General features: G+C 37.2%; 1 protein-coding gene across 2 annotated transcripts in view; it reads right to left on the reverse strand.

Moving 5' to 3' along the window:
* MPP7 (MAGUK p55 scaffold protein 7) overlaps positions 1-25648 on the reverse strand; it is a 158052-nt gene that overhangs the window by 43405 nt on the left and 88999 nt on the right. For both annotated transcript variants that reach the window (XM_049798957.1, XM_049798956.1), the window contains exons 6-7: positions 21750-21830; positions 4688-4819 (exon numbers count right to left, since the gene is read on the reverse strand). In XM_049798957.1, coding sequence (XP_049654914.1) covers positions 4688-4819; positions 21750-21830 — 213 coding nt within the window. The remainder of the gene's footprint in view (positions 1-4687; positions 4820-21749; positions 21831-25648) is intronic.

Here is a 25648-nt window from a genome sequence, read left to right on the forward strand (position 1 = left end):
CCCCCCCTGTAAAACAGTTGGGCTCATTCACTAACAAGAACCAAGTTACAGGGACTCAGAGTAAGAGGCGAGCAAGAGCTGTAGAATCTGCATGGGCAGAACATGTAAACGACTCCTTGAAATCACCGCAATTAATTTCACCCAAGTTCAGCTATAGAAATCAGGTATCTAGTTCAAGCCAGGTGTCTAGGCTCCTGCTATAGTTAATGAACTGTTCTGAGAATGAATCATCCTTTCATTACGGCAGGCATCTCAGATAGATGGCATGGTTCATTCTCTGGAGCTGACTATTTTTCTCTTGACTATAGACACAGCATAGATACTAGTTTTCAAATGGCTAAATTTATGTGAAATGAATCTGTCATGAAGAAGTAACCACCTTACCATGAATAAGCATCCTATTCAGAATAACTGCACAACATCTGTAACAAACCTGGAATATCATTTGGGAGCTGGAAGTAGTGAGAGGCCGGGAACTGAACCCCTGGTAGTGTGGTTGTACATCTTGGGTACCAGAAATGCTTAACCAGGAACATGGCAGTGGCTAAAAAAGCCCATGAGAGGCAGGCATAAGTAAAAACCCTCAAAGTTATCTAATATAAAGCCTAATTATAGCCAGGTGAATTTTGGAATCTCTGAAAGAGATGTTTCTACTTCTCTTCATGTAAGTTTCAGAGATGTTCTAAATTACTTTGTTCAGATAAAACCTCTTAACACAATTTTACCTTGCTTGAGCGAGACACTGCTAGAATGGCATTTGCTAATAGAGTATTTAGAAGAAAAAAAAACCCAAACAACTGTGGAAGGATTAACAAAAAGTTTAAATCATCTCTTCCAAAAAACTGGAGGGAAGTTCAGCACTGACTTCTGAACTGATGAAATCTGGCAAACAGAAGGCCCTCCCACAAACCATGTGTTTCCCTCTCTTTTGAGATGATTACTCCTGGGAACTCAGGCTTCATTAATATGAGATTAACACCAGCTCAGAACACCAGTGAGGTGCTTAACTCAGAGAAAATCATGAACAAGTACAAGAGGAAATGTGGTGCAGTTTTATATAAAAATGGTCACTAGATATATTCCAAAGAAGCTAAGAGAGTGCCTAATTTGCTTCACAGAGACTACTGTTGAAAGTCATCCAAAGGAGATATCCAATTCAAGAACATCCAGGGTTTGCAACTGATGTAAAACTTACTGCTTTGCAGAAAAACAATCTCTACTGTTTGTGTACAAATAGAGAATAAGAATGTATCTGAGGTGAAATAAAAGCTCAAAGAGTTCAGTTATCTTCAAGTCAAGAAACCAGACCAGAAAAAATATTGTATGGTACCTCCAATCTCAAGCTCAGTAGCAAGAATCCTGATATAACGATGTAAGTGGAAGTCAGACTTTTTGACTAGACAATAGGGAATAGATAAACTGAACAAGTAGAGACTCTTTGATCTGTACTAAGAATATCCAAGACTTTAGAACAAGCTCTGAAGGAAAAGCCATTAAAAAGACATGGATATAAATAGAAAATGAAATTTTAAATAGTTTAGTAAACATAGATCATGGCATATCCTTTCTTAAGTAAAATAACTTCAGGAAGCATCAATGCAGTAGATAAAATATACCTAGTATAAACCTGTTTCTATTTATTCTCCCATGCCATATTTTGGTAAGACATTATCTGAATTACTATCCTTGTTTCTTCTCACCCCTTCCTAAGGGGGTGGGGAGGGGGAGCAGAAATCTGGGGAAGACAAAGACACAAATAATAGGTTTGTTATGTATTGTCGTGATGGTGTCATAAGTTGTCACTATAAATCTGCCACAAAGAAATTAATGTTTGACGTTAACCTTAATAATGTTAAAATGGATTGAAGGTGGGTTATGGAAGAGGATGCTACACACTATTCTTCAAAGTCTTCCTGGAGATGAAGTAACATGCAAAACAGAACTCACCATAAGCTCTTCTCCAACAAAAATAAAACATCAAGATAGGCTGGAGATTTGGAAAGACCACAAATACTCCTTTCCCATACAGATAAGGTACAATCTTAGAAATGTTGGTTAAAGACCAGCTTTCATTCAGGCCAATCTTCCACTCAGGGCAGGACACTACTGTCAGTGCCAGATCAGGTCAGCCATTGCCTTATAGTATAGGGTGGACATTCCCCATCTCCGCTTACTCTGCTCCAGTGCTGGACTTTGCACCTAATGAAATACTTCTACTAATTCTCAAACTAACCTCACAGGGCTGCAACTTGCCCCATGTTTTAGCAACTTTCACTTCTGAGAAGGGTTTGACTCTACGGTCCTTGTGATCTCCCCACTCTCAAGTAGTTGTAGGCTGCAATTAGCTCCCGCCCTTTGCCTCTTTTGAGTAAAGCACAGATTCCATTATAAGGCTGTTTTCATCCTGGAAAATAAACTAAGCAGTCTTAAACTGAAGAACTGAGTTCTCTCACATTTTTTATGTTTTCCATGGCTACCGTCCTGCCTAATAAAAGAAAGTTCTAAAAAACCCCTCTCTGTTACCTCCTTAGCACAAAAGATGCACCTTTTAAGAGACTGTACTGATTTTGGCTGGGATAGAGTTAATTTTCTTCACAGTAGCCCATATGTTGCTGTGTTTTGGATTTGTGCTGAAAAACAGTGTTGATAACACAGAGATGTTTTCATTACTGCTGAGCAGTGCTTGCACAGAGCCAAGGCCTCTTCTGCTTCTCACCCCACCCTACTGGTAAGGAGGCTGGGGGGGGCACAAGGAGTTGGGAGGGGACACAGCCAGGACAGCTGACCCCAAATGACCAAAGGGATACCCCAGACCATATGGTGTCATGCTCAGCATATAAAGCTGGGGGAAGAAAGAGGAAGAGGGCATGTCTGGAGTGATGGCGTTTGTCTTCCCAAGTCACCGCTATGTGTGATGGAGCCCGGCTGTCCTGGAGATGGCTGAACACCTGCCTGTCGGTGGGAAGGAGTGAATTAATCCCTTGTTTTGCTTTGCTTGCATGTGCAGCTTTTGCTTCACCTATTAAACTGTCTTTATCTCAACCCATGAGTTTTCTCACCTTCATCCTTCTGATTCTCTCCCCAATCCCACTGGGGAAAGTGAGCAAGCGGCTGCGTGGGGCTGAGCTGCCAGCTGGGGTTAAACCACAACAGACACACAGGTATGTGGAAGAGTTTAGTATCCCACTGGAGTGAACAGGCAAAAGTGGAATTTGAGGAACAATCCAAGAATAACCTTTAGTTTAGGCAACTCTATTTGTCCCTTTAAGAGGGCTTAAAATCTCAAAAGCCAATGTATAATGTATGTTGTATAGGTTTTCAGAAAATCTCTCTGTTTTATTTTCGGAGTTGCTATTTATCCAATCTACTTTGAGATATTATTAACTTACAGTATTTAACTCACACAAGTCTTAGTAGCAAATCACGTTTGAAACACGAAACTAGGTAAATTAATATTTTCTTAAGATTTTTCTGACAAATTCAAGAAAAAACAATAAGGGTGTTTTCATTAATACTAAAAATAAGCTACTCAATTAGAACTCATCTCATACTACATGTTCAAATTTCTTCACACCTTTAAGAATTAATACTCTTTCTGATACTAAATACTAAAGTAAGTTCATTTTCTTCCTCAAAGAATTTCTTTGATTAAAAAAAAGAAGGAAAGCCTAAAGCTGTGATTTAAATATTTAGGAAACAAAAAGGTTTACTATGATAAAACAAAGTAAAAACTTTCCATATGGTCAAACTTTTAATTATGCCCATGGGCACCTGCAGTGGGTCAATACCAAAACTTATTTCTTGTTTATTGATGCCAGAAATCCATCAAGAATAAGAGTGATAGTAAGATATCTACTGTGGGACAAGCTACCCCTGTAGATCTAACAGAGGCATCGCTCTCCCACTGTCATCTCAAGTACAAAATCACGGCTTTCTCTAAGTAACTTTGCAGATATTTCTTCAGGATTGCTATCCATTAAAACAAATATCCAGGATAACATAAAACAAAGCTCTTACTGGTTTGCAGGAGAAAAAGAATATAGTTAAATTTTATACAGGATGACTCCCACTCTACAGCAAATAAAAATAACCAAATCAGTAAAGCATTTTCATATTCTTGTAATACAACCTAGGTTTAGTCCTTTCATTTTTCCAGATATCCCCATGAAGATATTAACTTTCTAGTATTCATAATCCAAAGTACAACAACAGACATCTTAAATTTGCCCAGGTTTCAATTCAAGTATTTTAAAATATGTTTTTACGCTTTCTTTTCAGTGTATCAAAAGGTCACATTTTTTTACATGAATGCTAACAGGCACAGTTCAAAACAAAGGTCAAGATTTCTTTGGGGATTCATTCTCCCTCTCTCATCTTAAAACAAGTTCATGATTCAAATTCAAGATAAAAGATGAATATATTATCGATGTAAATACTCAGACTGGCCCACATATATAATGTTCAAACACCATGAATGAACACATTCTTATTATTCATTTCATGTGCTTTACTAATAATGACTGTGAATGGAAGTCACAAGTGCATTACTGAATGTTATGAATAAAAAATGCATAATGTCCATCTATCTACATTTCAAGTTAATGTCACCCATTCACATTCATAATCCGAACACTCCCCACCCTGCGCACAAACACAAAACCCGCAAACAAAAGACAGGGTTACTTACCAATGGTTCCCTGTTTTTGACGAGCCTGATTATTTTAACTGAATCTTCTTCCTCATCAATATCATCAGGCATGGGGGGCAAGACAGGATCATAGTTCTTCTGAGCAACAGTATCATGTACAGAGAGCAAAGCCTGAAAACATTAATAGTCAGTATATCATTTGGCATCCGAAAAGTTTATGAAGCAAAGAAGATGATATTATTTATAGCCTGACTCTACTACCGTGATGCATATAGATTGAATATAAATGTTGTCTACAATTTTAACACGTCAAACTGATGAAACAACTCCATGAAGTATATGTTTCATATACACAATGTATGCATCTAGTAAATTGTGGATACAGAACAGTGTCTTCATACACTCAAAAATACCAAGTGATTTGCGCATTAGCTTGAAATTACAAGCATTATGAACAGGAGAAAACCTAAGTCTCCTAAAGTAAGAACATCATTCTACTTGTCCTAGATAAAAAGTTTCTTTGATAAAGTAAGCAGTCCTATAACACAAATGGGCAAAATAAGTATCTTCCAGTACTTCTGTTCAAGCATGAGATGCATGACATTAAGCTGTTGCCCAACTATTCCTTTCAGAGGAGCCCTGGAAGCTTACCTGGTTACTGGATCCCTATCATACTAGTTCCCTTTCATATGAGCTCCAAATTATCTTAGGAATGTTTAATTTATTGTGGAATTCATGATTGAGATTGAGGAACATACTGCTGAGACAATTTGGTTTAGGCAGGTGCTTATCAACCACCTGTCGCATGTCTTGCCTCCTTCCTTTCTCTGTTGTTTATCCAGTTCATGCATAGCTTGAATAATAGATGTTTCAAAGAAAAGCCTAACAAAGCCTGACAAAGGGTTTAATCTTAAAAATAAAATAATTTTTGAACTTGCAGAAATTAAAAAATCTTGAAAGTCAAAGGAATTTAAAAAGCTCATTCTCCTAAGGCGCTAAAAAAAATTCTCAGCTATAATCTAAAATTCACAGCTTTTTCTAGATACAGAACTCTTAAAGTTCTATTTTAAAAAGTCTTCATTATTTGTAATACCTTTCAAACTGGTGAAAAATAGTTAAGTAATGCTTTTTTCTTTTGTAGTGAAAACTATGCATTATAGCAGGAATAACAGCAACAGCCATACATATAACTCTATATACTGCTTTCAGTTGCTTTTCTTTTCAAGTAGTTGCTCCTAAATACTTGAATATTTTACATTTTGACCTGATATTTTTTCCCAAAGCATCAATATTACAAAAGTTGCAGTCTGAATAGCAGAAGTAATTCACAAATTGATAACCTTCCTGACAATAAAAATAAAGCATTTTGAAAAATATTGAGATGTTTAGGATAAAGCAGAACACATCAACATTCTTGACATGGATCATATCAGAATGTATCATATCAATGACTATAATAATGAATCTATTATAACAATTACAATAATGATTAAGAAGAAACACCTTAATAAAGAACAGAGAATGGCTACATTTCTCTGATGCCAGTTTACTTGCTACTTAACAAAAGGCAAAAAATATTTGACTGACTACACAAAGGACCAGAAACTGTATGTTCTCACAGATAATGCAAGTGTTTTAGAAAAGCATGACACTTCCACTACACTATTCCAGGATTTTTTTCCTGAATGGAGGAGACTGTAACAACAGAAAACAATTTCCAGGCAATGCTACAAGCTATCATGTCAAAAGCAGGCTAAGAGCATATGGTAATCTTGAAATTCTGAAGTTTAAATCTGAAGTTAGGTTTTCAACAAAACAAACACAGGGGAAGAGATCATGCCTGCTTCCTGAGAATTTGCTATTGTTTTTCTAATTTCCATGCATATTGTACAATTTGACAAAAACATTTCAACATGCTAATTATTTCTGGTTGTCTTCCCAAGACACAGTTATGAATTTGTACTATTTAGCATGAGAAATTACCAGCTCCCTCCCACCAAAGATTAGTCTTACTTTAGATCTAAGCTAAAAAGCTCAGGCTAGCAATTATAGTTCCTCCTGGAAATGTGTATTATGAAGCATTACATATGTAAAAGCCATGCAATCACATGCAGTCCTCTAAAGATGTACATGAAATATCAAAGATATACTAAAACAAAAGTAGCGTTTGCTTTTACTTCAGGCTACTTACAGTTAAGACTTCTAAAACTAGTCTTCTGCAATTACGTTTTTCCACATAAAGCTAGGGCACATTCATGGACTGGTTCGATTTAATGAGGTTCTATATTGCAGTTTAAAAACAATCAGGCAGATAGAGAAAACAGACGAAAATAATCTAAAGCACCACTTCCAGAGTAAAAGGCAGCAACTTAAAACATGTTCAAAAGAACCCTTCACAGTGAAACTTGCAAAACAGATTCTGCCCACTACTACACTGAATTATGCCACCAATGTTAATAAGATACTTCCCTGCTCTGACTGCCAGAGCAGGCTCCTGGACACTGCATGCAAAACAACGATGCAGCCCAAATATTATAAAGCAATGCCAATCAATGCCTGGTAGTTATGATGCTTTTCTTCACTCACAACTGGAACTTATCAACTGCTTCCCTCCTCATCCCAAAAAACACAATAAACCACACTGTACTATAGTTTTCAATATTAAGATCTTTTCCCCAGACTCTAGTACTACTTTATCTCAGTGCAAAGATGCATATTTTAAGTAAGAGTATGAATGACAGAAATTATGTGTCTTTTCTCAGTCAAGCTTCCTTCTGTCACCACAATCTTGTTTATGCTGTACGCTGAACATGCTAAGCTTTCTTTCCTGCTTGTCTTCCATCATTGCTTCTTTTAACACACTACTCTCTGTCTACTGTAGTTGCTTTTGAAGTAGTCAGCAGCATAGACATTGGGCAATAATTTATCTGCAAACAAAACTTATAAAGCCATTTTGATTTCACTTAATGTATTCAACTAGAAGTGATCAGAGCCTGTTCTCAAGAGAACTTCCATATGTTTTGCATGTATGAAGAAATGACCATATTCACAGTGTAAAGGGACATTTCTTCAGCAGCTTCTTTGTACTGTTCAATTAATATAATGTATGCTTAGTCCAAAAACTATGTATCAGACTAGACTTTTATAGAAAAGGTTGGGACTTTTTTAGAAGCAAACAAATTACAAGTGCCAAGAAATAAAATTTGGATCCTATGATGAACAAGATTTACCCAGAATAATTGTACAGTAAATGCACAAGGCAATCTAAGGGTAGTAACGTTCTCTTTTTGTATATAAGAAGTGATCAACTTACTTCCATGATACTAATTTTTACCTATCACAAGAAACTGCAGGAAGTGCAGATGAAAAAAAAATTTTTTGTAATGTTTTGTTTTTGTTTTCAAATACACAGCTCTTCGGAACTATGCACGTATGATCCAAGATTTGGGTCATGTATATTTAAGCACCTCTGGAGAAAAAGATTTTATTTCAGCTCTACGTTCTATGCTTATGATTCACTAATGTAAACACTGTCCATATTTAGAACTTGAAAGAAGGTATGATTCAAACTCCAGCACTACCTAAATATAAATATTGATGTTCAGCTAAATTCTTAGACATGATCTAGCTGGAAATGAATACTTTCATCAGACCTCTGAAATGTCTAATAACTAGTGCTGTATTTTTCATATTAAAGCTATCACTGATTCTTTCGCAGTTTATAAATTGATATTTTACACTATCACCTTACACAAAGAAAATCTGACATTGGAAACATTCACAGTTCTTTTTCTTAAACTGCTCCAAAAATTTAAATGTTTATTTAAATTGAGAATGTTGTTAATGAAAACAGTCCTATATTTTGAAAAATGTGTATCATTTAACTACACTGACTACATTTTTGCCCCTCTAAAACAATGACAAATTTTATATTATTTTTTGCTTCTGTTTATATTTTGAGATCTGTAAGAGTAAAAATACCCCTAGTAGCCCCTGACTTGCGAACACAGCTCCTTATGTTTTTAAATTCTCCTTATTTAAAGAAAATATGTATCTCAATTTAAGCCTTACTTCTCAGAAATATTTTGCATTTATTAGTCTAGAAAAACATTTTAGAAAACAGTAAGTTAAATAAAGAGGAAAGAGAATGGACGAAGAAACAAAAGCCTGTTTCTTTATGGTACTTGAAAAAAATGAGATTAGAAAAGTAAATAATTAATAGTCAAGATTATCGACATAAAATTTGTAGGGACTCAAACCAACCTTTATGAAAGCCAACAGCTGCAGCAGACTGCGACACTGCCAACCCAGCTGCTGGTTACCTTGCCTATGGAGTAGATTACTGCCCTGGCAGCAGTCAGCAAAATGGAAGAAAATGGCCCATGACTTTGCTGTCCCAGTCCGCAGCTTGGATCATTAGCACAGGCCACCTTCTCTGGCAGTTCAGCTTGAACTCTATCAATCAGGTGAGACAGAGACATTTTTCCACCTCTTTGCTTTGCTGTGGTGACTGAGGCTGGCACAGAGAAGTTACACTGGAGGTGAAAAGTAACTTCATCAGCAACCACAGCAACGTGCCCCTGAACTCACCTGGCAGAGCTTGTCCTCTGGAGAGCTCTACCCCTATTGCATTTTCCTTTGCGATAGGGTTACAGAAGAAATACAAAAAGACAAGCTAATGTTGACTAAGAAAATTATTCAAGACTGGAGAGACTGATTTATGAGTAGCTTGCATAAAGTTAAACTCAAGCAAGTGAAGTCATCCAGTGACAGATAACAAAGAAGGAAAGCTGAAAGAGCTGGGAGGAGACCAAACCCACCGAAGGAAAGACCATTAAAGCATCAAAATGGAAGGAGAAGCGTAAGAGATGTAACAGCCAAACGTGTGCAAGAATTTAGAAAGCAGGAGAATAAAATCAGCAGAAAGCTATAGCATAATGGTGATGGCATACAGGTTCTAGGGACAGAAAAGCAATTTGACTTGAGAAGAGTTTAGAGAAGAAAGAAATAAAAATACAAGGTATTCAGAATCAAGCTGTACATTTAAGAGCAACTGGTAAACAGCACAAAATTTAACAGGGGAAAAGGGAGATAAGAATTTAGATAAAGGGGGTGGGGTGAGGGATAACTTTTCTTCTTCTACAGGAGAATTCATCTTTAAACCTACTATCTGAGTACATAGGCTAGACTTTATATTGATGTACTGATGACTTCCACCTCCCTAATTCCACTCTCCAGCAAATGGGTGGTGAAGCAGCCATCAGAAAAAGGCAGCGTATGGCAGTCTCTTTACCACCAAGACTGCCTGCTAAAGGAGTATGTGCAACCCTAATCCTGTTGCAAGATAAGGGTTAACAAGATAACAACAGAGCAGGTGAGAACAGGCATCTCAACTACCAGATAAGAACAAGCTGAATTCTCCAGCTTGGCTAAAGCATGAAGCATAATCTAGAAGCAGAAGCAAGCAATAAAACTATAGGCAGGAGAAACCTGGTAGTGCAGCTGAAGCAACCAGAGGGTGGCTGGGATAACAGTGATCTGAATATTTTTTGGCAGTAGACCCAGTGAGTGAGGCCACAAACTACAGTAAGCACCTATCAGGCAGAAAAGTAATAATATTCCTTCTGAAGGTGCAATAATCTAATCACTATCCTACAGAAATCTGAGATTTTTTTTGTTCTGAATAAGATTCCCAAGTTAAATACGTACAGTACATAACAAAATCAGTTAACTTCCAAAGAAATGAACATGTTTTGCTACTGAAAATAATTTACAGTATTCATTTGACATAAGCAAAAAATCTTTGACAGTAATGGTACGAAAAATAAAAAAATGTCCTTTAAATTAAGCATGATTTTCAGTTTGTAATCAGGAAAACAATGGGTGCACTGATTCATGGAGAAAAAAAAAATCAGCGTTAATTTACTTCTTTCCATCCTTCAAATATCAGTTTTCCTATATATTCTCTATAAATTCACTAGAAATTACATATTGTGTGAGAAGACAACAGTTAGGTATGTACAAAAGAGAAAAAACATTCCGTGCTCGCAACCGTCCCATCTGTACTTAAACCAGAGCTGCCCTCTAGTTCAAGCTTGTCCAGCTGGCAATTAAATCCCCTTCTCTTCCAATTTGACTTTGGTGCAGCTGAGTCACAGTAGTGATTCAAAATACTTAAAACACAAAGAGTACATGTGTGGGTTTGTGTTAATATCCACCATATATTAATGTTCTTAGCATAGCAACGTCTCAGTTGGATCAATATTCAGTATATATTACTTTTTCCTCTTTACTATGGTGGACTTTATTCATGTCTATATGAGCTTCCTTTCACAGAAGGGCAATTTCCTCGCCTGAAAATGCAGTTTCTTGATTTCAGATTCACCAATCTGAACTGATGCGTTTACCTGCAGCTGGTAGCCAGACGGCAATAGCCAACAGAAAAGTGAACTTTCTGCATCTTCAGACTCCTGTTTCCTCTGGCTCATTGTTTGCAGCCCCGTGAGACGCTTCCAAAGTCAAACTATTCTCAGTGTTCACAGAAACATGCAGCCCGTCCGTGTCATCTGGTAAAGGTGTTAACATTCTTCCAGATGACAGCCCTACGTTTTCCTCAGTTGTGGATAATGGCAGAGTAAGCTCTGATTTTAGATCAATAGTGAAGAATCTGAACAAAGTCTCTCTTGCATTCGCAACGCGATTCATGTAGCCAAAGTGTTCTTGAATACTTTAAGCCCTATTTAAGTAACTTCCAAGAGCACAAATAGATGGTTTTCAGAGTGGAAAATGCCGAGACAGGAACACTTTTCCAATATCTTGGCAATCCTTGATCGATTCCTTTTTTGAAGAAGTGGCAGCATCCTGACCAATATTAAGGATCTACAGTGGCAGCATGCATCTTTTCTTGGTTGAAAACCACCTGAAGACTCCCCCCACCCCAAAAAGAAATCAAGTGAAAATATAAACTAAGAAAAGTAAAAGCTGAGCTTGCAGTTGCCCTTTCTGAAAAACCGTCTTTTAGAAATGACCCAGGCTTTATTTGACAACAGCATGATGTCTTAAAGTCTTAAAAAGAAAATAAAAACATCTACTGATCCATGAGGTTAGAAGAATCTGGATATACTTAATTCGTCCAGAAAATAAGAACATGTATTCATTTATGATAAGGAAGTCTTAAATTCAGCTACAGACTACTCATAGTACATGGACACCTAACCAAAAATATTGTTTTTAAGGTAATTACTTTTGCCTGCTTTTCCCATATTGAACACTAGAAGTAGTATTTCTATATATCAATTGCACTTAATTCAGGTATCATTCTAGAGAACTGAAAAGCTGCAGTGAGTATTATCTTCACCATTATACATAAGTAAATCTTCTATAAGTACTTAATGAAGTTGTAACTAAAGAATTATAAAATACTAAACCAGATGTGTTGCAGTAGAATAAATCCTGCCTCTTAAATAGTAACATTCTTTCAAAAAGGCCAGAAAAATAGCAGGTATAAGAAAAAAAGCTTACCATTTTCTGAAATATTTGTGATAAGGATATAGATTTCCAAGTTACATAATCATGGGAAGAGAGTCTTGCCACTGACTAGAAACCCAGGAGTATGCAGAAAGGGGGAAAAAAATGATTGCAAGACCATACTGGACCATTATTGAAGATTCATTAATGAACTAGAAAAGAGGAGACTGTTGAATAAGTGTATGGAGAGTTCAAATAGAATATGGCCCAGCAAATGCAAAGGAAAAGCACCACTGAAGGAACAAGCAGCATAAAAAGATGACAACTAAAAAAGGGACTATTTGTTTTGCATTGTGCAGTTTCTCCATTTTCACCAGCTGAATAGAATAGCTACTTGAATTGGATGTGATTTTATCCACAGTGATTTTTTCCTCCTCCTAAACCACCAGCTTTAGTAATGTTGCCAACTTTTATATGCTGTATGTGAATGCTACAGTTATGTGTATGCAATTCAACATTCTTACATGGGTTAGAGTTGGTTCCTTCATGTGGGAAAGTCTGTATATATAACCAAAGAATTTCTTTGATTTACTTTTCAAATCTTTTATTCTCTGCTGCCAATCTGCCTGGCTTCACTTTTGTTTATTAGATCTATCACTTTGTTTATTATATGTTGGCTGCTAGCGAGCATTCTCATATCCATACGTCTAAGAAGATTGACAGACAAGCTGTCTGTTGGACATCAGCTGAGTTATCACAAGACAGACCTGAGAGCATTTCGAGGCTAACATGATGGTTGTTACTTAAATATATTCATGCAATATTCTTTCATCTCCTTTATATCTATGCTTATGATATGTTGTGTATTGTTCTATGTATGCTCTGTCAGCTCCTATCACATTACGAGAGTGCCACAACCGCTTTCTGATTTTCTCTGCCTGTCAGATGTGAAAAATCAAGGCTTTCCTTACCGTTTTTAGAAGGACTATTTTGCTATTACATGTTTGTTTTACTTATTCCAACCCAGTAACATGAACATTCCAAAAATAAAGACAGCAACATATTTTCCCAGCAGTCCCCACCTCAGAAAAGTTTTCTATAAAACCCTCCTTTAAATTACAGGTGCAAGCAAAAATGGAAATGGGAAGTCAAGGTCTAAAGCTGAAAAGAGTTAAGAATCAAATCTGTTTTTCCTCTAACAAGGTTGCCAAAGTGCGTGATGGAGGGCTTCTCAAAGTGACAAACAGTTCAAAGGCAGGGAACACTGGGCAGAACGATCTCATTCTCTTGCCAACAAAAGTCTCCCCAGCGCTGTCTCCTCTCCCCCAGCTTCATGGCTGGTATGCTCAGAACATCTATGGGCTATCCCTCGACCAACGTTATCAAACAATCAGCGCTGTGGTCCTTGTTTATTGTTGCAGTAATTTGCATACGTTACTTAAGGGGAAAAGAAATATTTCTCTCTCACTTCCGATACTTTACAGCATACCATCCAAAATCAAGCAGGCTCTTGCAGATTTACAAATTAATGCCATCTGATTTTGCAAATGAGGATTATGTAGACAACTTTTCAGTTAACGTATGAAGTACAGTGTACTCCAGCTCACCCTATTAATAAAGTTAAACTAGTTTGTACAGTAAAATCTCTTAATGTAAGAGCACAACTCTTATAACCATCCTACCAGCAAACCTCAAAGACCACTGACAACTAAATAGCTATAAATCATGGGAAATTATGCTTCCTGATCAGATACTGTAGTTTGTGTTACTATGTGTGAGCACGAATATTTCATAAAGAGGAGGAGAATAATCTCCCAGGACACGAGCAAAAACAGAAAACATTGGCGCATTCGGGAAGACAGGTCTCTAAAGGAACAGGGCCAAAAGATCCTCCAAATGTCTGGGATACAGTAACAGCCCAAATGTAGCTCAGATGTTAACTGACCTGAAATTTGTATTTGGGTTCTCCAGATGCAAGACCTGAACAGTTGTAGGCAAATCCCAACAATTTCCAGTGGAAAATGTTGACTTTGCAGAAACCACATATTTCAATGAAAAAGCCCTGATGGAAATTCCTCAGCAAATCTAATTACAAAAGAAATATTGGAAAGAAGACAAAGTTTAGATTAAGATTTTTTTTAATTACATGTTACAAGAAATACTTCATGAACTTTTCAAAGCAAAACCAGATTTTGGTTTATATTATTATAGCCCAATATTTCCTCTGAGTGCTTTGTATGTTAAATTTCTTGTAGAAAAATGCCTCCTGTTTCCTGCACAGTAAATTACATTGTCAATTTTTGCCAGTGACTGTAAGGCAGCTTTACAAGGCTCTGCTGATAAAGGCTTAGAAAGTTTGTTTTTTTAAGAGAACAAGTAGCACTTTGATCAGAACAGTCTATTAGGCCACTGTGCAAATCTAGTAAGCCTCCGATGGCAGGGATGATGGCATCGGCAGTTGTTTATCAAATAAAGGCTAGCATTTATTTAGCTATTGAACAAATTTCCCAGTAAATACAAGAAAAACAGAACATAAAAGGTATGCTTCAAGCTAAAAGAAGCACTATTTCTCTTTTTGAAGAAACCTAAACAAACGCAGGAAACATTTACATGAAGAACGAGTGCCCTGGCTTCATTATCTGCAGTTTTAGTTTTGTTTAACTCATGGTTCTATTCTGAAAGAAAGCCAAGGAAGCACTTATTAGATTAAAATGTTCACAAATGCAAATAGTTTATGCTTTGTGAAACTGTAAGTCAAGCACTCCTCAAATGAATTGCAAATAAACCAGCAAGCAACAATCCTATTTAAAATTTTTTGTGTATGCATCTTTGCCATTTGAAAGCAATTTAAAAAAATCGGAAACAACTTAAAGAATCTGTATTTTCTCTGAACAGCAGCACACTGAAGTTGTCCATGGATAAGTTAATCTGAAAACATTCCCAGTCACACGAGAGCAGTTTTTCCTTCACTCTGCAAGTTATCTTAAAATTACTTCCAAAATTCTATTCATTCTACGGTAATGAAAGAGAAGCCAAGAAAAATACTTCAAGTATGTCCACTGCTTGTTGCCTCTATGGCTACAGGTACAGTGCCCAGAGCGATCCAAATACTTTACATTCTTGTGTACCATGATGCACTGAAGTCATTCACAGTCCTGCCTTGTGCCCTTGTTTAGGTGCCTGGTTTATGTTTCACACTAGCAGCTGGCAAACCTTTCAGCACACATAAACAGAAGATAAACTCTGCTGAAACAGGCAGAACCACCCCTGGCATTCTTAGGAGGTTAGAAAAGCTTAATTTCCTCTGGGTCTTAAGAGGTATAAACATCCTTCGGAATAGTTTTAGCACAGTGGCATAAGCTTTTAAAATAATTATTGTTTTGCCCATTACACCAATGACCACAAAGGATATATTTCATATGAATTTAAAACACACTACATTTACCCTAATAGGAATTAACTTCAAATGGTAAATTGCTCATTTCAATATGTAATGATCAGGAATGTAACTGCTGTTATAAACATGAAGTTAAAAGCTAGTTAGATCTGAATAATATAACCTGAGCCTGTCTCAAAGTTAGTATAATTGGGATAACATCATTCAATGGACTAAAAGAGGTCCATTCTTTTTATGTTTTTTTTTGTTTACAGCCACACCAACAAAATAAGTGCCTGAAATTGTAATTCCTATAGTTAATTGTTTTAGTTTTGTAGATTTCAAATAATTTTAAAAATAAATAACAATTATGCTCTTGAGCTATGGCACTGGCCCCCAAAGAACACAGCTTTTTCCAGCTTGTTAGAAAAGGAACTGAGAGCTACTATCCAAGAAAGCTTTTTAATTAAAAGTGGAAGAGAATTTGGAAGCTTTAAAGTCTTTCATTCTTAGTTTGATCATCTGTCATATTTACTACATCTCATTTCTTACAGTGCCTGTCACTGGGGTTCTGCCCCATCACTGACAGAGTAACTCTGCTGCCCGCTTCCCTTTTTCCCATTTGAGTCCCTACTAACAGATAAGACCATTTTGCTAACTTGTGACATGTACATTAAAAATCCAGAATTAAATTCCCTTTTAGATATATTTTGTGTTAACATCTTGAATCTTAGTCTTCCAAGTATATATTCCAATTTATACAATTGCATAACAATGAAAAATATTTTGTCTCTAGATAATGTAGCTAATTGGAAAAAAAAAGTGTAGTGCTCTCAGACAATAGCAATACTTCCAGATTCATAAAAAGCCAAATTGCGCTATAAAAACACCTCTCTCAATTGCACCGGTGCCTACCTGATGCATCATAATTTTTAAAATGGTTGTCATTATTTTCAAAATTCTGTACAACTCCCCTCTTCACATACATTCTGTTTTCTGTCACATAAGTTCCTTAAATTTCTCCAAATTATAAACCATTAACGCTGAGAATACTTAATTTTTTATGCTATTATTCATATTTTTTACAAAAGCACACACAGGAGTGTCTTCTCTTAAATCAGAAACATCATTTCCTCATGTATATCCCCACTATATATTCTAGTCTTCATGTTATAGAAAATATAAAAGCAATTAAGCCTCCTGTAAGAGAGATGTTCAGCATTGTCCTGGCTTTGGCTGGGATAGAGTTAATTTTCTTTCTAGTAGCTGGTATAGTGTTATGTTTTGCGTTCAGTAGGAGAAGAATGTTGATAACACACCAATGTTTTCAGCTGTTGCTAAGTTGTGTTTAGACTAAGTCAAGGATTTTTCAGGTTCTGATGCCCAGCCAGCAAGAAGGCTGGAGGGGCACAAGACCTTGGGAGGGGACACAGCCAGGGCAGCTGACCTGAACTGGCCAAAGGGATATTCCATACCATATGATGTCATGTCCAGTATATAAACTGGGAGGTAGTTGGCCTGGGGGGATTGCTGCTCGGGAACTAACTGGGTATCAGTTGGTGAGTGGTGAGCAATTGCATTGTGCATCACTTGTTTTATGTATTCCAATTCTTTTATTATTATTGTCATTTTATCATTGTTATTATTATCATTATTAGTTTCTTCCTTACTGTTCTATTAAATTGTTCTTATCTCAACCCATGAGTTTTACCTTCTTCTTTCCGATTCTCTCCCCCATCCCACGGGGGCCGAGGGGGAGTGAGTGAGCAGCTGAGTGGTGCTTAGTTGCTAGCTGGGGTTAAACCATGACAAGTGTTATGTCAAGCTTCATATGTTGCGTATTTACAACGTACATTAAGTAACTTTAATGTTGTCATTAGACAAGGAAGCTGAGGGACATTTCTTCCTTTCTTTTACACACGGAGAACAGCGTATTACATAATTTCCTCATTGTGTTTCACTCAAACATGTATAAATCATATAACTTCAATGTAAATGTAAATCCATGAACAAAATTGGAGTGTAAAACCCAAACTACGTGAAAACACAAACCATCTTCTAAATGCTTCCTCCATAAAATAAGCAAAGTAAGCTTGAAATAGGGTTAAAAATAATCTAATTCATGGCTACACCTCAGGAATTAAATTATAAAAGTCTTAAAAAGTCATTCCAGGAACTGAGGAAAACCCAGGAGTGGATGCAGTACCCAGTCCCACACAGACCAGGAATTACCACCTTCAAATACAGCCCGTTAGCCTGAATTATATGGAATAAAACCTTCCACACAGCACCACAGTCCTCCCTCCATTCCTTGTTCATGTGAGGTTATAATAGACATACCACACTAGCTAACACTTATAATGGAAACAGTGGTAGCACTACACAGATTATCTAACATGCAATTAATTTAAAGCGCCAGCATATCTACACTGAACAAATAGAAAGGATTAAAAAACAGTCTAAACACCCCTCAGAAGAAAGGCCAGCAGGCAGGGTCTGCACTTAGCAAGTTTTGTGCAGGTGCATCAAGCTCTTGTCTGCCTTGTGGGACCGGAGCAGGAAAGGGGAAGACGTGGTGATGCTGCCAGCACACAGGCTTCCCCACAGCCTGTCCCACTGCAACGCAGAAACCGTCGGTGAGTGCTGCTGCTGCAACACCCAGGAAATGCAGACGGCAGCGGAGGACAGAAATTTCACTTTCAGAAGTCTAAAATATGTTTACAGAGAGCTACGGCAGGCGGATCCAAGCCTGATCAGCAGGCATTTCAAATCACCCAAGCATGTCCTCGCTTAGGTCCAAACACCATTCAGACTAGAGCCACGCAGCACTGCCCGCCAGCTGGCCTGGCCTGACTGTGAATCTATATATCTTTATGCTTTGTATCTTTAAGGTATATATTTTATTGCAACTTAATAAACCCAACCAAACAAAATCTCCACATACCTCACAGCTTTAAAAAACCCAAGCACAACAATGTAAGTTTCAGTACATCTAGTTCTGGTTATTTACCATCATTCTAACTCTGACATGTTAAACTCTTAAGCTGTTTTTTAACAGCCAACTCAGTAGACCTTTTAAACTTGCATATGTATACCCTGGAAGTGTAAGCGTTTATTAACAGTTATCTTCCTCAACTGATAGCAAACATTTGATTGCACACTTGCGGTTATGATGGAGAAGGGCTGAAGATACACGTTGCTGTACTTAGGCTTTCTGAATGAGAGATAACAAGATACGTTTCAAAGAGCTAATTTCTAGTCTGCTTAAAAACCAAATACTGCATTCAACTGGCTTTGGGTTCTCAGGTATGGAAATACTGTTCTACTTGTTGATATCTTTAACAAGGTATAGCAGGATTACAGAATGTAAACTGTAAGTCTTTATTCTACACTGGAAATTAAAAACAATAGATGTGGGTGGCCTGCATCCATGGGACTCTGCAATTATATTTTAAATCTAGAACGCAAATGCAGTATCTCACACACAGATAAACAAATCCACTTGATTTCCCAGAGCTACGTGCTCTGTTCTGCTTCCAGAGTTCTGCTTTAATCAGAAAAGATAAACCACAACCATTATTAGTTCATTTAATTATGGTAAAGGTTGTTACATTTTAGAGCAGGAAAAAAAACCCCACTCAGTGTAACTGAATACTGCATCCAGTTTTTAGAAGACTAGAAATGCCCAATTTATTTTTTTCCAAAAGAAAATGCACCTCACAGAACCTTGCAATGTCTTTTAGGACATATTGAAAATCTCAGTTCTGATAAATATAACTGCCTCAGAGAAATTATTTTCTTCTTTAAAACGTTTCTCTATGGATGAAAACCATGAACACCACAAACTTGTCAAAGCTTTACTCATCAGATGCAAACACTTAGAAATATATTCAACAAAACAATTTTGTAACACAAAATGAAAACATAGAAATAGTCCTCTAATCAGACAGTTGGTGGAAACCTCTCCCAGCCTTTTTTGGCATGTTAACCAAACCTGCAAAGTTATAATCACCTTGCTAGTCCTGTCCATTTACAACAACAAACTTGTGGAAGTAGTGATATAGTGCAGTAAACTAATCCTAACTATCCTTCATTGTGCCATGAACAATAGAGCAGAGCTGTAAGGAAAGTGGAAGCTCTCCTGCTGGCTCCAGCTAACACTGCAGTTATAAGCCAGATCAGGAGAGGAAAGTTGCCCCCTCAGAATAACATACAGCCAGTTTAAGTCAATCCCAAATTAAAGCATATACAAGTTTTTAGATAAAGCCTATGCAACATCATTGGGAAAGATGAAATCAGTTATCCCAAGTCATTTCGGATGTGAGGGAAAGAGTTTTTCTAGACATCATTTTGCCCCATGAATCTAGAAGGAAAGAAACAAACCCTCTCCAGCCATCAACCTAATAGTGAAAGGCTAGAAAGTCTTATGCAGTGTACAGCATAAGCTCAGATACAGCTGAACAGACTCAAGGGCATCTCTGGGGAGGAACTGGAAATAGTCCCAGCAACTTATTTCCTTTCCTTTTCTGCCCAAGACAGAGCAGGGGAAATCCACAGAAGAATCTCAACTAAAACAGCCTCTGACCAAATGCAGTACACTCGCCTGGTCAACGTGATGGAGGAGGGAGCAGTGATAATTTACCACCTCCCCCAGGCATGTTTGCCATGAGATGGCAAATGGAGAAGATAACGGATAGGCAAATGTGTCACACATACTGTCAGTTCTTTCCCCTAACTCACACAAACACCTGCGAGCTATGCAGGGCAGGGAAACATGCACCCTTGTGCAGGATTAGGCAGTCTGGCCGTGCAAAAGGCTTGGTACCCTGCAGCTGGCCATCTCCCCCTGCGGCCAAGACAGACATTTGCTAAGTTACTGCAGTTGTTCAGTCACGCTGGGGGTAAGGCACTTGTTTCCCTGAAATTCCACTAAGATTATCACATTGCATTTAACTGCTTCCAAAGGAGGGAGAGGGAGAGGGAGGAGGTTGGGGGTGGGGAAAGAGAAAGCAAGAAAGGGAGCGGGAGAGATGCAGTTCTGGCAAACAAGATGTCTTCAGGCTCAATCCACTAAAGCTTCAGAAGTATGAAACACATGTGGACAGTCACTAAGGAAATACCTACAGTGAAGCTCAGGATCTCTGCAATTTGATGCACCAACAGTTCCTCTTGTAATATGCCATTGGCATTGCTTATCCCTTCAGAGAAAAAGTTTGTCACTTTGCAAACTATGGAATAACCAACTGTGCAAAAATCTTTTAAAAAAGGAGGCATAATTGACCTTTACAATTTTGTAGCACTTTGAAGATATAATAGTGTTTTGAGATCAGTGTTTTAAAGGGAATACAAAGAATCAACTGTCTTAAAAAGGGCTCCTTTCCACTCTACAGTTTTCCTCTAAACTTATCAACTGCTGCGTTTAATTACCACTGCAATAGGCATCTACAGCACTAAGGTCTTCCTTCTCTTTAGAGTGGAAAAATAATGTGATAGTGCGCATTAACAATGATACACAGGGGAGGTTTTGACTGGATATAAGAAAGCCAGTTTTTACTAGGAGGATAATTAGGAATTGGAAGAGGCTGCACAGAGCGTGTGTGGAATGTCTGTTCCCAGGCATTTTAAAGATCTGGTGGGAGAAAGCCCTGAGCAAGCTGCTCTGAACTCAGTGTTGACCCTGCTTTGAGCAACACATTGGACTAGACAACCTCCTTCCAACCTGAGTGATGCAATGGTTCTATAGCCTACTGTCAGATAAAAGGTATCCATTTCCCCAAAAGCACCACAGAGAACCTCAGGAGTTTTTCAGAAAGTTTTCAAAATTAGATTATTTTTTTTTAAATAATATCCATCAGGAATTTTGTTGAAAGTACCAGGTTGCGCTACTTATGCACAGTGTAATTAAATCAATAGTATGGCTGAAAACCTTTTAGTAAAAGCACATTTGTAATAAATTTATTAAGCACATGCAATAAAAGTTAGCAAAAGACATAAAGAAAATCTTGTATCTACTTTTTGGAATATCCGCTGTAAATATCAATGGCTTTCCACTGAATTTCTTTTATCAATATCAGTTACAGCATAATAATTTATGGGCAACATTAAATGTGTTTCTTCATAACAGGTATTTCCGATTAACATTGCGACTTCTCTTAAAAGCACACGTATTCGTTAAAGCAGACAAACTCCCTCACAGCCCAGGGAAGCAGATGCAGACACCCATACAGAAAACACTCTGCAGGTGCAACACATCCTCACCTTGAGATTGGGTTTTGAGAGGAGTTTCAACAGTTCTCTGATCTCACTGCTCAGTGGCTTGCTCTGCAGCTCCTCAGCCAGCTGGGTGGGAGATGGAATCGACACAAAGACCATTAGCAAAGCGTTGTTTTACCCAGTGCATCAGTGACAACCCAGAATCTGTCTTGTTCAAGGTTATTACTTTCCAGTGTGTTCAAACAGAAGCCAGCATGAAGAAAAACACCATCAATCACCGCGCTTCTTTTTCTGGCCCTCGGTGGACCAGATTTAAGCCAGGCCTTTTGGGCTCAGTTTAACACAAGTAATCATTTCTGGCAAGGGTGCAGCCAGATCACATTCTGATTTATAGCAATGGGGGCAAATCCCAGCACTTCATTTAAGTGAATGGTCCTTTGCGTGCAGACAAAGGACTGCTTGTAAAAATGACTGGATCAAACTTTGACACTGTCTATAAAAAATAGTTTTGAATGAGGTGGTGAAATCCACACTGCTTCCAAAAACCCACAGTAGCTGTGCTGTTTAGGACTGGGATAAGAAAGCAAAGTGCCCCTACAGTGCAAGCAATCTGAACCTTTTATTATGTTTACACATACACTGGAAAGAGCTTGTTAAATGTGAAGCAGGTTAATCATAATATCATTTATAACAGGTCATCAGCAATTCAAGCCCCTAAAATGCACAAACTACATCCTAACAACAAGATCAGTAATTTATGTTTGGTTATACTACAAAATTGTGGCTTGGTGAACAATAGAGCAGCAGTCTAACGTTTAATCCCACGGCTATTTGGCTCATGTCTTGAGTTTTTCTTATCACGACATTCTCAACTAATTTGGACTCAAGAGGCATATTTTACTGCAGGATTTCAGACTCGAACTATTTTTCCAGAAGAAGGAAAAGCTAAAACATATTTCACAACACTGAACTTTAGTTTAAAATTCTGAAGCTACATGGCTCGTAATCCAAAACGTGATTTCAGATAATCACTTATTTTCTTTGCATTAAATCAGTATCATAAAAATGTCTCAAGAAAAGATTGGTTATTTGCAGCAAGTAATTTTATTCGTCTGGCCTAATTCTAAATTTGTACTTTCAATTTGTATAAATTTTCAAGATAAATGGATAGAAGTATATTTTGCATAATTATATATAATAGACTAATTCTAGAAGCAATTATAGACATCAGACATGATTTTAGTAAATTTTTTTTAACCTTCAAATTAATAGAGGGGTAACAGGACTAAAAGAAAAATTAATCACCTACAGTCCACGGCCTTTTAACTATAATTCATAGATAACAACGTCCATCAAATACATCAATGCTAATCTTAACAATACCTGTGTCTTAATACTGAAAGATTAGAAAACGACCTCCTTTGGAAAGGTCAGAATGAAATATTTTAGGCACATAAAGCCAAGTATTGAGGTATTCTGACTGCAATCTAGCCTGCATGTTCTACAGAAAAGCTCTGCAAAGCTGAGAATAATCTGTGATAGGAATGACAGCAGGTATATGACACAGGTTCCCCTTAGTTCTCTTTTCATCCCTTAGTTTGTACTACGCATCACCTAGAAAATAAAATCTATTCATTCGTGTTTCACTGATGAAGAGTAGTAATCACTCAGTAAGAATGACTGGTTCAGCATTTCTCTCAGATGAATTGTGCACAAGCATCTATTAACTTCAGCAGAACTGGTGTTTGCTTTGGTGGTGCAAATGTAGATGCAGGTGCATCAGGTTTAGAACAGTGAGAAACAGAATATTTTGTTATTGCTTTAATAGACTTTTAAATCTCATAATTTAGAAAATATTTGTTCAGAGATGAAACAATTAAAAATGTTTCCACTCATATAATTTACAAGGTTTTCCCAAATATTTCCATAAAAGTCTTAAAGGCTCATGTAACGCCCCATAATAGAAGAGGAGGAGGAAGACAATTTCGACAGAGGAGGAGGACGACAAAGCCATGTTTCCAGATTAGGAAACAGCACCAGAGCTGCTTGTTGTGCTTCTAGGAGTTTCGGACCAGATTTTTAGGCTGAGATTTGTGACAGCTACCAGCAGAAGAACAAACTATATGGACTACCCTGGGCACACTGATACTGTGCGAATCACCACCTATGCCAAAGACTGCTGAAAAAGCTGTCTGAGAACCTCTTCTACGATTCTCTGCTGAGGGAACCATAACATTTCACCAAGTTCTTTATGAAGAGCTGCCACTATAGGGAGGGGAAGACAAACCAGGGGAGAGGGGCAGATGTGGGGTGAGGTGGGCGAGATGAGGACCAGTGGGGCCTGGGGGGTTTAAAGCTTCTGGAGAAAGTTCTGAAACTTTTTTTGCCAGAAGAGCCTTTCTAATAACCTAGAGGCCTTATTTGCTGTATATACCTATACTGCCAGCAATGTTTAGAACATTTGCATGAAAGCAAGAGTCCTACATCAGACACTGCTGCTCCAGAATAAGAGGCAAACAGAATCTCTGATGGGAAATTCAGCCTAAAAGTTGCTGGGGGTGAAGAGAGAGAAGGTATGGCAGCTAGGAAAATGAAAATGTTTAGAAAAGAAGCCTCACCACTATTGTTACCTCTAAAATAGCTTTAAAAAATAACACAAGAATAAAAACACACTCCTTGAACAGTTTTTAGTTATGTTATAGCAGCACCTCAAATTTGGGTTTTAAATCAAACAGGAAATATTCACTTGCTAATAAGAATATCTCCTTTATTTAACTATAGAACAGTTACTATCACTAGGAAGACAAATCATTAATTTAAAGCCTATTGAAATAAAAGTGTGTTTTATATCACCAACATGCTCTTAAATCCCTGAAGCTGACAACTAGTCAGACAAATGTGCCAAAAACTGAATAGCACTTTAATCCTGGAACTTCATGGGTTTTGGAGTTACAAAACCCAATACATGCAAATTAGCTTCCTCAAAGTTTGCTGATAACTATTGAAACACAGAAAATCCTGCAGTGTGCTAGCCTGACTTCAGCTGCCAAAGGACATCCTCATTCTATGGGACAGTGCCCATAAAACCAGCTGTTCAGCTACACATAAGCAAAAATGAAGAACCAGCAAGAGGATCTTTAAAAAGAAGCTGTGTTTAAAAAGTAGGCAGATGCCTAGAGACACTCACGTCCCAACATATGTACATTTTGAAAATACTACCATATATATACATAGTAATACATTCATAGGGTTAAAAACCCTGACCTTTCTCAACTGAGGAGTGACAGAGTACTTTAATTTGGGGATTTCCAAAACTATACATTTTAAATGGGGCTGAACAAAGAATGAGATTGCTCAGCATTTCTGAAAATATCAAGAACTAAGTTTTGCATCCAAAAACAAGAAATTATTCTTATTAAGAATTTTAGCCCAGAGATCCATAACATAAATGTTAACAAGGATTATTAATATGTCACCAAGAACTTAATGAAGAGAATTTCAACCAGCTTTCTAATTTTCAAAATTACTATCAACATCATTCAAAGCTACTTGAAGGTTAAAAAAATATTACTAATATATGCCTGATGTCAAAGCTAATGCATTATTATATTTGGTATGTTACAGGATATAGCTCTCCTCCTACTGAAACATGATTAAATTACATTATATCCTTTTTTCAATAGACTTAAAATATGTTTAATTTATTTTTTGTTAAAATGTCACCATTCTCAATTCACAACATCTAACCATTTGTAAAATTTAAAAATCAAACGCTATTAATTATATAAAAAGATAGTTAAGATTTTAACACATCTATAAAGTATGTGAAGTTTCAAACATGCTGTATTTGAAATGGATCCTAATACATATTGCCTTTTCCAAAAAACAACCTGAGATCATCAATTGCAACAAAGATTTCTGGATTTCACCTAAACCACAGGTTA

Source organism: Accipiter gentilis, chromosome 4, assembly GCF_929443795.1.
Source record: "Accipiter gentilis chromosome 4, bAccGen1.1, whole genome shotgun sequence".
Lineage (NCBI taxonomy): Eukaryota > Metazoa > Chordata > Aves > Accipitriformes > Accipitridae > Astur > Astur gentilis.